The sequence below is a fragment of the Cavia porcellus genome, unplaced genomic scaffold (genome assembly GCF_034190915.1).
Source record: "Cavia porcellus strain 051 isolate PalLab524CR breed Dunkin Hartley unplaced genomic scaffold, mCavPor4.1 scaffold_13, whole genome shotgun sequence".
In the NCBI taxonomy this organism is placed as follows: Eukaryota; Metazoa; Chordata; class Mammalia; order Rodentia; family Caviidae; genus Cavia; species Cavia porcellus.
The window spans coordinates 59,323,360-59,338,011 of record NW_026947496.1 but is presented as its reverse complement, the minus strand read 5'-3'; the positions used below and the strand labels follow the sequence as shown (position 1 = coordinate 59,338,011).

At 31.6% G+C, this 14,652-nt stretch overlaps 1 protein-coding gene across 1 annotated transcript in view; it reads right to left on the bottom strand.

The window, feature by feature from the left end:
• Positions 1-4,766: 4,766 nt before the first annotated feature.
• The window catches only part of Cntn6 (contactin 6), a 312,209-nt gene continuing 302,323 nt past the window's right edge, over positions 4,767-14,652 (bottom strand). Inside the window, exons 21-23 of the mRNA XM_063260270.1 lie at positions 6,785-6,897; positions 5,894-6,062; positions 4,767-5,040 (exon numbers count right to left, since the gene is read on the bottom strand). Coding sequence (XP_063116340.1) covers positions 4,940-5,040; positions 5,894-6,062; positions 6,785-6,897 — 383 coding nt within the window. The 3' untranslated portion in view covers positions 4,767-4,939. The remainder of the gene's footprint in view (positions 5,041-5,893; positions 6,063-6,784; positions 6,898-14,652) is intronic.

Below are 14,652 nucleotides of genomic sequence, written 5' to 3'. Positions count from 1 at the left end.
CTAAAATTAAAAATACTAAATTTGCCTTAAGTAATTACTGTTACTAGCTGAAGAACCTGAGATTATATAATACATAATCATATATTTTATATTATATTATATATAAATGATATAAGGAACAAGTTCTGTGTTTATGATGTTTATTTCACAAGCTGAAAAGTCAATCATGAGTAGATGCAGGTACTTCATAGTTGAATTAAAATTATTTAGTCAATGCTGGTTATTAGGAATTCATCTAAACTTTCAGTATCTCAAAATTATTACCTTTCAAACTTCCCAATTACTATTTTTCTCCAGGCATAGTACCGTGTGTCAATTGCTAATGCATGGGTTTTTCAAAACACCATTGCAAAAAGTCAATATACTTCTGGGAAAAAAAATCAGTGTAATAAAAATTATTAGAATTTATGTAGTGCTTTTCATCTTCAAAATGACTTATAAATATTAATTAACACTACCCAAGAATAGAACTTGCATGATAGAACATTTAGTTCCTGGAATAATGTAACAAAACAACAAAAATTTTAGCCTAACACATTTCCTAGTCTTTAATGGGGGCATGGAGGGAAGCACTTTTGAGATCAGGATTTCTTTTTCTCTTTCATTACATTGAAACTTCCTACTCTTATACAGAGAGTGGAGAGTTTGCTTCTTTTTAGAGCTTTGTTCTGAAGAAAATAAATGTTTACAAAGACATTTCTAATCAGATTTTAAGAATGTGTTTATATATAATAGCAAAGTACTTGGCATTTCAGATGTTTTCCCAAAAATTTCTATATTCCAATAATTTTATTTTTGCTTATTTTATTTGTTGAAACGACCTATTATTTACCCACCAAAATGTGGAGTTCAGGTTAGCTTACTATTTCCACTAGACTTATAAAAGAAAATTGTTTTCTTTAGGAAACATATGAGAAACAAATTGCAACATTTGGCAGTATAAAACATTCAAGAATGCAAATATGTGTTTTAGATATCATTCTCCCTATCCAGGATCATATTAACCTTTATTAAGAACTGAAACATTAAAAACAAAAGGGATATTTTGGTTTATTTTGAATCATACAAATTTTTTATCTTTTAAAAACAATGAGATAAATGCATTTACCTAGTCACAAACATCGTTTTGCTAATAAGGTAAGGAAAAAAGTCTAACAGCTGCTTTCTAATTTCATGGGGAAAATTTTTAAACAATTATAAGTAGAAAATAAATAATCTCCAAATTTTAATAAAATAAAAACATCAGGATTTTGATAATTTACTTTTCTTGTGATTTTAAGCATTCCTCACCATAAATTCTAGGAAACATTTCCTAGGTTAACAGTTGAATAAATGAACATAAACTGTAATTCAACAGAATTCAGAAACTTGGTGTTAAAGGATATGGAGAAAGATCTTAGGCAGAAACTTTAGGTTAATACCATTAAATTCAAGCCTATTAATTTGATGGTAATGCAAGAAAGACATAATTACAAAGTAACATAAACTGAGCACCACTGGTTTTCAAATTCTGATTTTTATCAGAAGATAAACATTTAAAATATTAGAACATAATATAAAATAATTTATTTTTGCCAAGTAAAAATAGTTTTAAACAGAAGATATAAAATAGTCATTTATTCCCAACTTTATCAGAATAGACATTTCAAAACAAAATGGAATGTCAGAACATTGCAAATATTTCATGTATTATTCATTATAAAAATCTTAACAAACTATCTGAATTTTTATTTGTTCTTGACCAAATAAGGAAAACTTTCTGACAGGTTTACTCTCAATAAAGACTCCAGTATACCAGAGATCCTCCACAGGGCCCATGGAGCAGAGTTTGTATCTCTGAGCATTCTTTGTAGTTTGAAAAAGTATACTCAATATTAGTAATGTCAATTCTAGTTAAGAAAGTACAACACACTCAGTGACAATACAGATAACAAGCAGAAAAGCATTTCAAATGTTTGATTTGTTAAAATTATAAAACATTCCTTATACAACTAGTGATTATGCTACATAGTTTAATATAAAATTCCAGGACTTTAAAGGTTCTCTGAGAACTCAAAATCTCAAAATTTCACTTTAAAAACTGAGGGTAGTATTGAAATCATTCTACTGCAAACATTACTGGTTCTAACTTGAACTCGGTTTGGAGCTAGACTATAGGCGATCTCTCACCTGCCCTTCCTGGCCCGCACAATCTCATAAATTAATATCTTGTAATATCTTCTCCCCCACACATATACGCTATTGGTTTTGTTTCTTTGTGGGACCCTCACTAATACAAGTACTGAGTTCAACAAGGATATAATTAACAAATTCCAGAATTTCAGAGGGGGGAAAAAAAAACTCTGTTGAAATAAATACATAGTTTTATAGCAAATAAAATGCTTAAAACACTGTAAGTGTATAAAGAATACTGCAGTTTGTTTCTTAAGATGTAATATGGCTGCTATTATTTAGTATTGGATTTACTTCTGGGAGGTAATGAGTACGTCAAGCATTCAGAATCCATGTGCGTTCCAGGTCATCTCTCATCATTTGTACCTGTCCACTTTCAAAGATAGCAGACTTGCCCTCTGACAAGCCACCCTCTGGAGTAAATAGTCGAAGAAGCTCTGAAATGGATGGTTTACTGTATGGAACGAAAGTATGAGAAACTAGAACTGTGCCTGAAGTCAACATTATGGGGACAACCCATATCTTTATAGTTCTAGATCAAATTCATTGTTTCAAATGTATCAACTCTACCAAACCTCATCCCTTTCTCCTCCTTGGTTGATTTCAGGCACAGTCGCATCTTTTCCATTTCCTATAAGACATATACAAATGAGTTATCATATTTCTAAAAGTTTATTGTAATAACCCAATCAGTCAATAAATGGCCTGGCGGAAACCTTTCTTGAATTTCAGAGGAATAAGTACAAGATACAGAATATTTCCCCAAATGAGTTGACAGACAAACATTTGTTTCACTGTTCAGTGCCTCTTTCTTAAAGCCATGTAGCTTCTTATATAAAAAGGCTGAATTTGTTTTCATACTATATTGTACACTTAAAAGAAATGCAGTAATTTATTTTATTAGAGGTTTAATTCATAGCAGCAGATGTCAGTATCTCTGTTTATGGAAAACTTACTATGTCCCATGCATGTTGCAAAATACCGTATGTATGTCATGGTCTGTAATTCTGACATTAACAAAATGTGGATGTCAAAACGTATCTCTCACGTCTCTTTAGGAATAGAAAAGTACAAAGTAAACTGTTTAGTATTAATACAAAAGTTATATTTTAAATTTTTCTATGGGCTAATGAACATATAAATTATATGTTAGATGTTGAATAACAGACTTTTCGTACTCAAGAACTATGAATCAGAAAGAATTCTCTGAAAAGGTATACAAGACTGATAAAACTGACTTAATTTTGGACTTGTGCACAAATGCCTATGTGCATAATTCACCGGATCAGTCAAAACATAAATCTTATAGGATATTTCTCAATCTATAATCTGGGGAAGAGGACACATGTCTGTCTTTCATGAGGTTAAGACTGTTGAACCCATGGAGCTTAACATGTGTGTCTAGTAACATTTGTTGTAGGTTTTTATCCCTAAATCAGAGCAAGATTTTTCCAGCACCAAGAACAGACTCATTAATTTGTACTGTGTGCTTTATATACCCTTCAAGGAAGAGCAAGTTTGAAACTAAGGAAAGATTTTATTCTGTTCTTGACTGCGTGGGGACATTTTAAAGAGTTTAATAGAGTAAACTATTTTAGAAATGAAAATAACACATTCAATTTTGAGGATTGTGTTATTTGAAGGTTATAAGCATAGTTCAAATACTCCGAACATAAACACTCATACATGTTAAGAAAAAAATGTATGATCTCTTGTTACTCCTATGTTCCCCAGGACAACAACCAGAGTGGCTGGAAGGTGGAATATTGTCATCAGGAGCAGAATCCTCAAGGCCATTTGTGATGAAGATGGATGACTTCATAGAGGGGCATTCAGTTTGAGGTTTCTCTAAATGTGTGCAATTCCAAGAATTGAGGACACTAGATGATAAATAGGTTCACCCCGAAGTGTCAACTCACATATCTTTCTAAATCTTTGTTAATGCAGCATTGTTATGACCAAAATGTAGGAAACCTGGTCAAAATAATCCTGTTCCCAGATTTCTTTATTTTATAAGTATAGTCACATGCAGTTTTATCAATTTGTAATAATTACCTGAGACTTGTTCATGCCACTTTAACTTAGTATAATATGGAATAATTAAAACAGCAAATTTTATGATGAGCAATTTTTTTACTATGTATCAGAATTGTTTGTATTAAGTGGATGCTTTTCAAAAATGTTTTGCCATCATTACTGAAACTTCTAAGAAGTGAGCTGAGAAAATCATTGTGAATATTAACATATTTTTAATGTTTCTCATTCCAACTTGAATAAGAGGTAAAAACATATCATGCTTTAGAATAGCTGATATTTTAAATAAATCTCAACTGTAAATCAATTTCAAATTTGATAAAGCACGCCTGAAATTTATTTTGACTTAGGGTAAAATTTTTAAACACTGATGTAAATTTCCTGGAGTATATTAAAAAGTACTTAGAGTCAGACTTACTTTGTATCAATCAGTATTATCATGGGAACTTACTTATACCATATTCTCTATAAATTACTTAAAAGACACAATAGTAATACTTCCACAGATTGATTTGGCACCTTTGAGCATATGTAATCACATTTGAAGTTTAAAATTCAAAAGTGTTTAAAATTGTTTTATTAATGTACCACGGATATTTACAGGATCTTAATAATATACATTTTTTTCCTCTCCAAACAAGTCAGTATTAAGAATATGCCCTTGACAGGGGCTGGAAGGTTAATTTACAGAATGATTTGCTTTCAGAAAACTTTCATAAATTTGTAGTTTTATTCATCGTATAAGTGGTTCAATAGCAAAATAGTACAAAGTCACAACAATTGGCAGGAAATGGACACTATGTTCTAAAATGTGAATTCCTCTGGAACTCAAACCTGCAAAATAAAAAATCAAAGTATCTTGATAAAAATAAATCAATCATAATACTCAAATAAATCAAAATATATTGACAAAATAAAGTTTTCTAGACTAATTCTCCAAAACAAAATGCATATTCATATTTTTCTTCAAATCATGTATCTTATCATAATTATTTATATTAGATTTAATCTTAAGAGGTACTTTTATTGTCTGCCCTAGGATGAATGTGGTAAATATAAAAATTGAAAATAAAAATTTCAAATTTGATAAAGCACGCCTGAAGTGCAGAATCAAATTGGTCAACCTTTGAGTGACTAGTGATTTGTACCTAGTCAGAGCTTCAGCCAGATAAGTAGTTCCTCTAAATGAAAAACAGTAAATTGCTATTATGTGTTAACTCTGATGGACTGATTTTGGCCTGCTTAGAATACATCCTTACAGAGAAGGATTTGAAGGTTGTAATTCAGCTCCACATGAACGCCATGATACACAGGAAGCATGTGTACAGAAAGAAAGGTGCACATACCCAGGCTTCATACGTGCTATTCCTTCTTTAAGAAATGTTTGAACATTTATGGGAAAAATAAGTTTTGTATCAATAGAGTGAATTTTGAAATTATGTGCTAAGAATACATGGGATGTTTTTGCTCTATTTTCAAATTGGGAAATATAAAACTGTAATAACTAAGTATATGAAAATTTGAAAGTTTATTTAAAGAAAACTTGGCTTACTGCCTTTGGCTTAAAACTGAAAATGGACAGTCATTTTATTTTTTCACCCAACATTTTAATGAGGTTTTGGAGTGCAGATTTCATGCTGCAGCTGACTAGATTCAAAGTTTACAATAGCATGGTGACTCAACTTACTTGACATTTTTGGAATCCTGATCTCCTCACTACTGCTTCCATCTCCACCATCACTGACAGTTCTTATTTCAATCAAGTAGTCTTCTTCAAATGGAACCAGCAGCTCAGCTGATGTGTTATTTGTTTCCAGAATATGAGTTTTACTCTGCCTGTTTTGCCGATACAGAATCTGGATAAAAAGGTGCATCAAGTTAACATGGACTCTTCTTTGCTTTTCTAAGTTTCAAACACTGTTATGGAATGGGATCTGGTATATCATTATAACTGCACACATCACATGGAACTACAGTACCCAGGTGATGACTTTTCTTTAATTTGCTCTAAAGAAAAGGATTTGTCTTTTGGCCAATGTCTCTGAAATAACAGTAGATTAATCTCTATTAATCAGGTATCTAGAGGCTGTTATCCCCAGTGCTTGCTGTGTAAAATCATCAGTTAGTTGGATCCATTTCAAAAGGCTGAATGTATGCATCTTCCAAAAGTGGAGGATAACAATTACCACTCATAAACATGAGGTGCTCTGGGTATTCTGTGATTAGTTTTTCCTTTATGTTGTTAAAGCAACACATTATCTGTAGCCTATATTCTAGAAACTTCATAGAAATATATTATTTGATATAGCTCATATGTTACATCTCTTCCTAATATACCATTATCTCTTAATAGCAAGGGAAGTCCCTTGAACAAAAAGTAAATATTTTACACTCTAACACTTACTTTGACATTTTATAATATGAAACCTTTCAAAAAATTTAAAAGCAACAATATTTTAAAATAATTTTCTTTAAAAATATTTCTGTATTTCCATATGCATATTTGCTTTATGCATGGTTGTGAAATGTCTAATTTCTTAGTAACATAACTGATACAATTTAAAAGTAAGCTAAATACCTTGTATCCCAAAACCTCAGACTCATTTTCCATAGTTTTTACATGCTCCCAGTTCAAGCATAATTTAGAATTTGACAGCTTCCAGGCAATGTTTGCTGGTGGTTGGCTTGGAGCTTTAAAAGACAATCAAAGATTCAAATGAATATAAATTAACTCATAGTTACTGTCTGATAAATCAATGTGAAAAAGAAATATAAATCTTCAATAATTAGCATAGAAGGAGTTAAATGTTTTGGTGTCATTTGAAATGCATTAATTCTGATCTGAGTAAACAAATTTATTCAAATTCTGGTCATTTGGAGAGTATTTTCATGAAAGACATGAATTAATAAGTTTCCTGGATATCCTATATTAATTTATATATTATTGCTGCTGGCTTGTTTACTTTATCCTGTATTAATATATGGATGTCCTACTGTCAACTGTTGCATTTAGCTATCAATTATTGAGCCTGTTTAACAAACTCAGGTTGCAATTCTTTTATGTCTATAAGTGTAGTGGTTCATTCTAAAACAGTAGTATGTTACTTTTTAACATACTAGTTGATACTGTTCAGCTGTAGAACAACTAACTCAATTTTAAGCAACATATTTGTAACAGATTTCTAAGTATATAGGACAACTCTTAGAACTCATGACAATGCAGCAGATTCTCAAGTTACAAGAAAATCTTATAAACAAGACATTCCTCCTCTTTGCTTTTCAAGGCAGTATGTGGTACATGCTCAAGGCGTGTCATGAGCTTTTTGTCATTCTCATTCTGTGGTGCAAAAGTCACAACTATGTACAAAACATGAAGTTTGAAACCTCTATTCAGAGATAGTGCAGGGTAGAATTCCCATGAGAAAGACTTGATTTGGGCAAATGTCTATTTTATTGCAATCAACTGTGGCTGGAAACTTAAGATTGATATATGTTATCTAATATAAATACATCTGTTGGGACCCTAAAAACTCACATATGGGTTGATCATTCATATAATATATACATACACACACATACACACACACACACACACACACACACACACACACACACATATATATATATATATATATATATATATATATATATATATAGTTGATATAGGTTTCTTAAAACTAATATTTTTATGAGAAAGATATTGGGAAGGAAGGAAAGGAGGAAGGATTTACAAACAGCCCACTAAATAGTGGATTCTGTCCAGCTAGATAAATTTGTACATAAGAAACCTAGATACTAGATTGATAAGTCAATTATACAAAAGTATACAGATAATAAATGGCTGAATTAAATTAGACTATTGGTCTTTTTGTTTCCAATCTCTAGCTTGTAGTTCGCCATGAAAACATGCTGCTTTCTTAATGATTTGAGTCCACATAATTATTTTTGAGATTTAAAAAAAGATAGAGGATAATTAGAATAATTAATTTGAAAGCAGAAGCAAAGATAAAATTTCCCAGGAAGATGCTTTTGATATCTTTTTTGAATTTGTAAAGCATAATATTTAACTCATTATAGGACAGATGGAAATGAAAATTATTTCTTTGGAATTTTGACACAAATTCTGTTTAATGTCTTATAATTCATGAGGCTTGGGGGCCAGTGAAATAAACCATGACAGCTTTATTAATTAATACTTTTATTTCTGAACAATACTGTCACTTGATTGTGATAAGAATGATGATTTTATAACTATCCTACTTTAATTTATATCAAAGGGTCTTTTTAGAATCTTTGCTGAGCTATAAAAAGTAATATTAAAAAATCTTACAACCTATCACAGATTTAATAGCTAGTGTACTCTTTGGACACATTTCTTTTTTATATCTATCCTATAAACACTAGCATTAATTTTATCATACAATCAATGGAGAGAAAATTAAAAAAAACTCAATTCTTCAGTGTCATTAGAAGAGATGGATTCTAAAATTTCATCTATTGCTCTGTCTGTTTTAGAGAAAAAGTACCATTTTCACAATGGAGAAGCAACAGGCAAGGCCTTGGAGAACTGACTTTTATCAGATATGTAGATGAGCAGTCTGTGGCTTTGTCATTTGTTCTTCCATCAAAGTAGAGCCATTTAATCCAATGAGCATAAAATGAGAAGGTTTCTACCAGGAAGTAGTACATTGCTATAAACGGCCAGTTATATGAATTACTTAGAATGTTTTATTTCACTTGCTATGGGTGAGGGTACAGAAAGAATCTACTTTTGATTACAAAGAGAAATGAGTTTGTATCAAATCCTTTCAAAGGGCCTCAATTTTATTTGTCAAATGATACTAATAACTTCTAATTTCTAGGAGTATTCTCTTATGTGAAAAAATATGAAACAGTCTTCCACTTTGTTAGTGGTACATCTTCAAAAGCTCAAAGAATGTTAATTCTCTGTACTTAAGCGGAGTAGTTCTCCACTATGGTGTTGTGACAAAATCAATTTTTGAATTGTATTGAAACTCTGTGTTACTACTAACGTAATTCCAAGGTTTGAAAATGATTTACTTACTAAATATAATTAGCACTGTATTTAAGATTGTCTTTTAATAATGTTGCTCTTACTTCCATATTTTATGTTTTTCAAAAGAGGATGAAATGAGTCTTAGCTAATTAGCTGGGAAATTCTTATAGTCTATAACCTTTCTTATATTTCTGCATTACCATTGTCATATTGCTAACCATCAAAACAAAACAAACAAATACAAAGCACTTCTTTAAACTGCTCTGGAAGGATATTACTTTAATGTGATGATTATAAACAAGTCTGGCTTTATATGACTGCTTAAAGTAGTTTGCAAATGTCTATGACAAAATTAAAATTTCTACGTGGATAATAAACACATGTCATGATGTTTGTACCAAGTTTATCAATGGTAAACTTAACAAACAGCTTTTCTATTTTCTAAAATCTTTGTAGGCAATTTCCAAAGACTAAGTTGTTTTCTATTAATCAAATGACAGAGAAAAATTAAAGTAGCCCTCCACTCTTCTAATGGTTTCCCTGTAATCAATTTTTCTGTAGATGACATTTATATTCAACTGTAGTTCACACTGTGAACTCAATTCTAAAACACCTTCTTATGTTACACTTCTGAATAGCAGCATGGGGTTGACATTTGGGCAAGAGAGAAAGAACATAACTGCAAGATGGAATAAAAGCTTAATGTTTCCTTTATGTCTAAATATGGATTGATTGCATATTTACAGCAAGAAAGAATCCAGTACAAAGTGTTAGTCAGTTAACATCAGGGGCCAAAGTGAGCAAAAATTTGCAAACATTTACTGTCATTGTGTCTGAATATGTCTATCTACATAAGCAGGATTTTGTTTTCTTTTTTCTTTTTCTTTCTCAAATGAAGTAAATATTTTTGTTTCTTTCATTATGAATCTAAATTTCATGTAGGTGATTCCTGTATAGATATTTCAGTGTCTCTCTGTTATATTTTGCAGTGCATCATTTTCACTAAGCTATAGCACTTAACAATTATATCATTGATGCATAAAAATAATCATCAATCATCATCATCAATAGTCACAATAATAACTCTTTTAAAAATCTTTGCATCTACTGCTTCCTTAGCAATAGATGGAAGTCCTTTTTTCTTCTAACTCTTTAGATCTTTTAGGTCACATCCAAATACACAGACACTCCTCCTTATATATATCTCAGCTGTTACTCTTGTTACAATATTTTTTCATAATCTATAGTTATTTCATTTCTTTGTCTTTGTTTTAGATTTTTTTCACTAAAAGAGAAATTTTCTGAAAGTAAGGATCTCAGCTCTTACGCCTGTGTAGTGAAGAGTATTACTTCTTGAGTGAAAGGTTGAATTGCCATTTTAAAAAAAAATACCTGAGATAATTCTCAGTTATCTTTTAATTACCCAATCAAAATAGGCAGAGATTTTGGTAAACATATGCTCTGTTTTTTCCAACTTTAAAATGAAAGATCAAACATTAGATTTTGAATATCTAGAGATGACAGTTTGAGTACATGATGGATGTAGAATTTTTGGCTGTCAATACAGTTCAGGGGAAATCGATGTCATCTTAGGGACATGGAAAATCAGTGTTAAATGCAAGGATAGCTTTTAGAATCAGGACTATGTTCAGCATTTTGCTGAAGCCATTTCTTATTTTTACATGTACTTCAATGATCATTGAAGAAATTTCTGCAACAAATTTATAAAGAGAAATAAAGTAAAATTGCTCTGTTTTTTTTTTGTTGTTGTTGTTATTGTTTTGCTTTGTTTTTGGTTTTGTTTTGTTTTGTTTTGTACTGAGGATCAAACTCATATTCTTGTCCTGGCCAGGCAGGCGTTTGTGCTGTTGAACTAAATCCCCAGCTGCCCTGTTTTCATACTTTACAAAATGGAAAAATGTGAAATCACCTCTAGAGAAGTATAATACATGTTAGTATACATGGATCATTCACTGATTGGCAGTTACTGGGTCACCTTAGGGTATGTTATATGTTTTAGTTATCTAAGCAAAGTCTAGAAATGATATCATTGTCTTCGCTGTTCAGAAGAGAAAATATTCATAATAATCTAATAATTAGACTTAAAAGACAAGTGCTGTATGTCTGAGCTAGGTAGGACTCACACTTCACTCACTCTAAAGTCTCAGTATAACTCATTCCTATGCTGTTAACAATAAGCCAAAAAATATGGAAACTTTTCTTCAAAATGTAAGTACATACAAGAGGGCACTAGGAAAGTGATAGAGCAATAGAAAGGACATCTGACTATAATAGACAAATGAGGGACACTAAAACTGATAAAATATATGAAGCAAATGTTAAATTTTAAAATGTCAGTGAGTCTAGTAATGCCAGAGTTAGATGAGAAATGGGATAGAAAAGAAGTTTAAAACAGATTGTGAGAGACCTGGAACATCCTTTTAAGCCTTCTTTCTCAGATAGATAAAACAATAAACATTTGGGAACGAAAGAGGCCATGGTTGCATTTTAGGAGGAAAAATCCCAGAGAAGTTTGAGGTTTGACCAAAGATTTGAGAGTCTACATGGAAAGAGACTGGCCGGGCAGAGATAAAGGTTATAAACTATTATAGAGGTCATGGATAAGTAGATTTAATGTTTATATGTATCAGTATAAAAGCTTCCACAACAAAAATTTCTGAACATATGTGTCCCTCATTTAGAATCCAGAATACCAAAAAAATTTGGGGGAACGGTAGGGTGCCCCCAAATTTAAAAATATTTAACTATATAACTATATATAGTTATATATTTGTAAATATATATATAGTGGGCAGAATATATATATATATACACATATATGTATATACATACGTATATCGGACTCAAACACGTCCTAATCTTGATACTCTGGCACTATATTATTTTGTGGAAAAGAGTTTACAAATGCAGTTACATTATGGATCCTGAGCTGGAGAAATAATTCTGTGTTACTCCAGTGTGTCTGGTGCAGACACTAGTGTACTTAAGAGTGGGTAAAGCGAGCAAAAGAGTTAGAGCTAGATGAGCTGAGCTCACAGAAGCAGAGCTGAAGTTAAACAGCGATTAAACGATTCCACACATTGCTGGTATCGCAAATGGAGAAAGTTGGAAGTGATGGGAAATTGGTGCTTTCTATAAGCCAGAAAATTCAAGGGAACACATTCTTCTCCACGCCTTCTCAGATAGGGCAGCTTGTGCTAGTCCTGACTCCCACCTCATGGACCTGTTGCTGACATCTGAACCCTGGACCTGCATGATAGTAAGTTTGCAGATTTTAAAATACTCCTTGTGACATTTTTTTTAAAACAGCAGCAGGAAATCTTACTATCCTATTTTCACCATGTCTGTGACATGGAATATCAAAGAATAAAATTATACGTTCAAGTGGCATTTGAAAACAATGGGACAGAAATTTGTAAAACCTAATGACTCATGAGTGCTTGTTGTTTATTTTATGAATGACACTCAAGCTTAAAGGCTGATGAAAGCCAAATTTAAAAAAGGTTGAAAATAAATTTACATGGAAAATATTAGAAAACACAAGGGTTTTTGTTTTGTTTGATTTAATAAAGAGATGATTAATGAAAGTGTTAACTGTTACAAAAATCACCAATAACCTTTTTAGCATTTAATCTGAATTTCAGATTTTGGTCAACCCTATTTGTAGGACCAAGTAGGCCAACTAACCAGACTTGAAGTCAAAAACAGTTTTCTGTTTAAAGGCATGAAATGGGTTACACAAACTAATTCTCATTTGTTTTACGTTACATGTGCAATCAAGCTAGCAAAGTGAGGCAACAGAGAACTTGTTAAGGATATATATATTCCAAAAGTAAACTATTCAGGTCTTAATCTATCTTAGGCTGGTCAATAAGATGATGTGTAATAAAACTTGACCTGAGTCTTAACTGAATAACTGTGCTAAAGTGTCTGTCAGTTTATCACTAAACAAATCTGTGGGTTTAAAAAATATCATTGCTATATATTTCTAATCAAACTTGGTTTGTTCAGAGATAGAAACTGAATTACACCGAGTTACTGTGACTTTGGCATCTCTCAATCACCTAGAACTAAATGTCTGGGAAATCTTAAAACTGATTGATTTGAGATTGCAGTTTAGTTGAAAAAGCCCTACACAATTCTTCAAGGGAACACAGAAAAAAAAAAAAAAAAAAAATATATATATATATATATATATATATATGTATGTATCTAGTAACGACTTCACTGATTCAGTCCACATGGAATAAAACAGGAAGAGGAATAGAGCTACATCTTAACTAATTCATTTTTGAGAGTGATTTAGAGGCCAGCTTGTCTCAAGCTTGGTGGACTGAAACAGCTAGTTCAAGAATTTTTAGTCCGCAATTGTCACCACCTGGAAAGACTTTTGCACATTTCTTTCTCTCACAGAAGTTCTGCTGCACTTTTGCCAGGGTCCTCTCATGTTCAGCACCTCGTTTTTATTTCATGGATAATTTAGGAAGAGAGTGAGTGCAGAGAGAATTTCCATGTAACAGATAAAAAAATTAAAGCATAAAAATGGAACATCTTGCTCTGTTTCATGTCAGCAGTCAGTGATACACCCAGAATTGGTACATGAGTCTCTGCACACTTCTCTGATGGGCTGGATATACTGCATTATTTATTTAACCAGGGCCATATTAACTGAGTGGATCTTTAAATTATTTTCAGTCATGATGAGTATATGCATGAAAAAAAATTTACCAAGCTCTTCCCAGTCGCATATTCTTAATTAGGGAAAAATAGTAATAAGAGTACATTGTTTATTAGGCAATGTAGGTTTTTCCTCTTTATTAGTGGCTGTGGGTTATGTCTTAGGCTTTCTCAAGTTTCATTATCCATATTTTACCATATTTTTATTTCACATGGTTTTAGTTAATTCATGTTCAGCCATAATCTAAAAATACTAGATGGAAAGCCCCAAAACTAAACAATTCATAAGTTTTAAGTTGGATGCTGTGGTGAGTATTATGATACAATCTCCTGCTCTGCTGCTGTGGCCCATCTAAAATATAGATCACTTTTTTGTCCACTATATCTATGCTATGTATGCTAACTATCAACTAGTCACTTAGTAACCATCTTAATCATCAGATCCACTGCCTGGTAATATATGCATAGTTTATATTTATATTAATATAATAATTATATAGTAGTAATATATAATGATATGTAAACATTAAGCAATTACATAAAAGAACATTTTGCAGGTACTAAAACATATACATAACCTTTACCAGTTTATCATTATGCCTCACATTTTACATTATGTGTACAATATAAGACTCAGAGGCCAAAGGTAACCACAATGACAACATTATCTAAATTGTGCAACACATGGTGTTATGGCTTGTATCTGGATGTTTCCTAAAAGACTAAGGCAC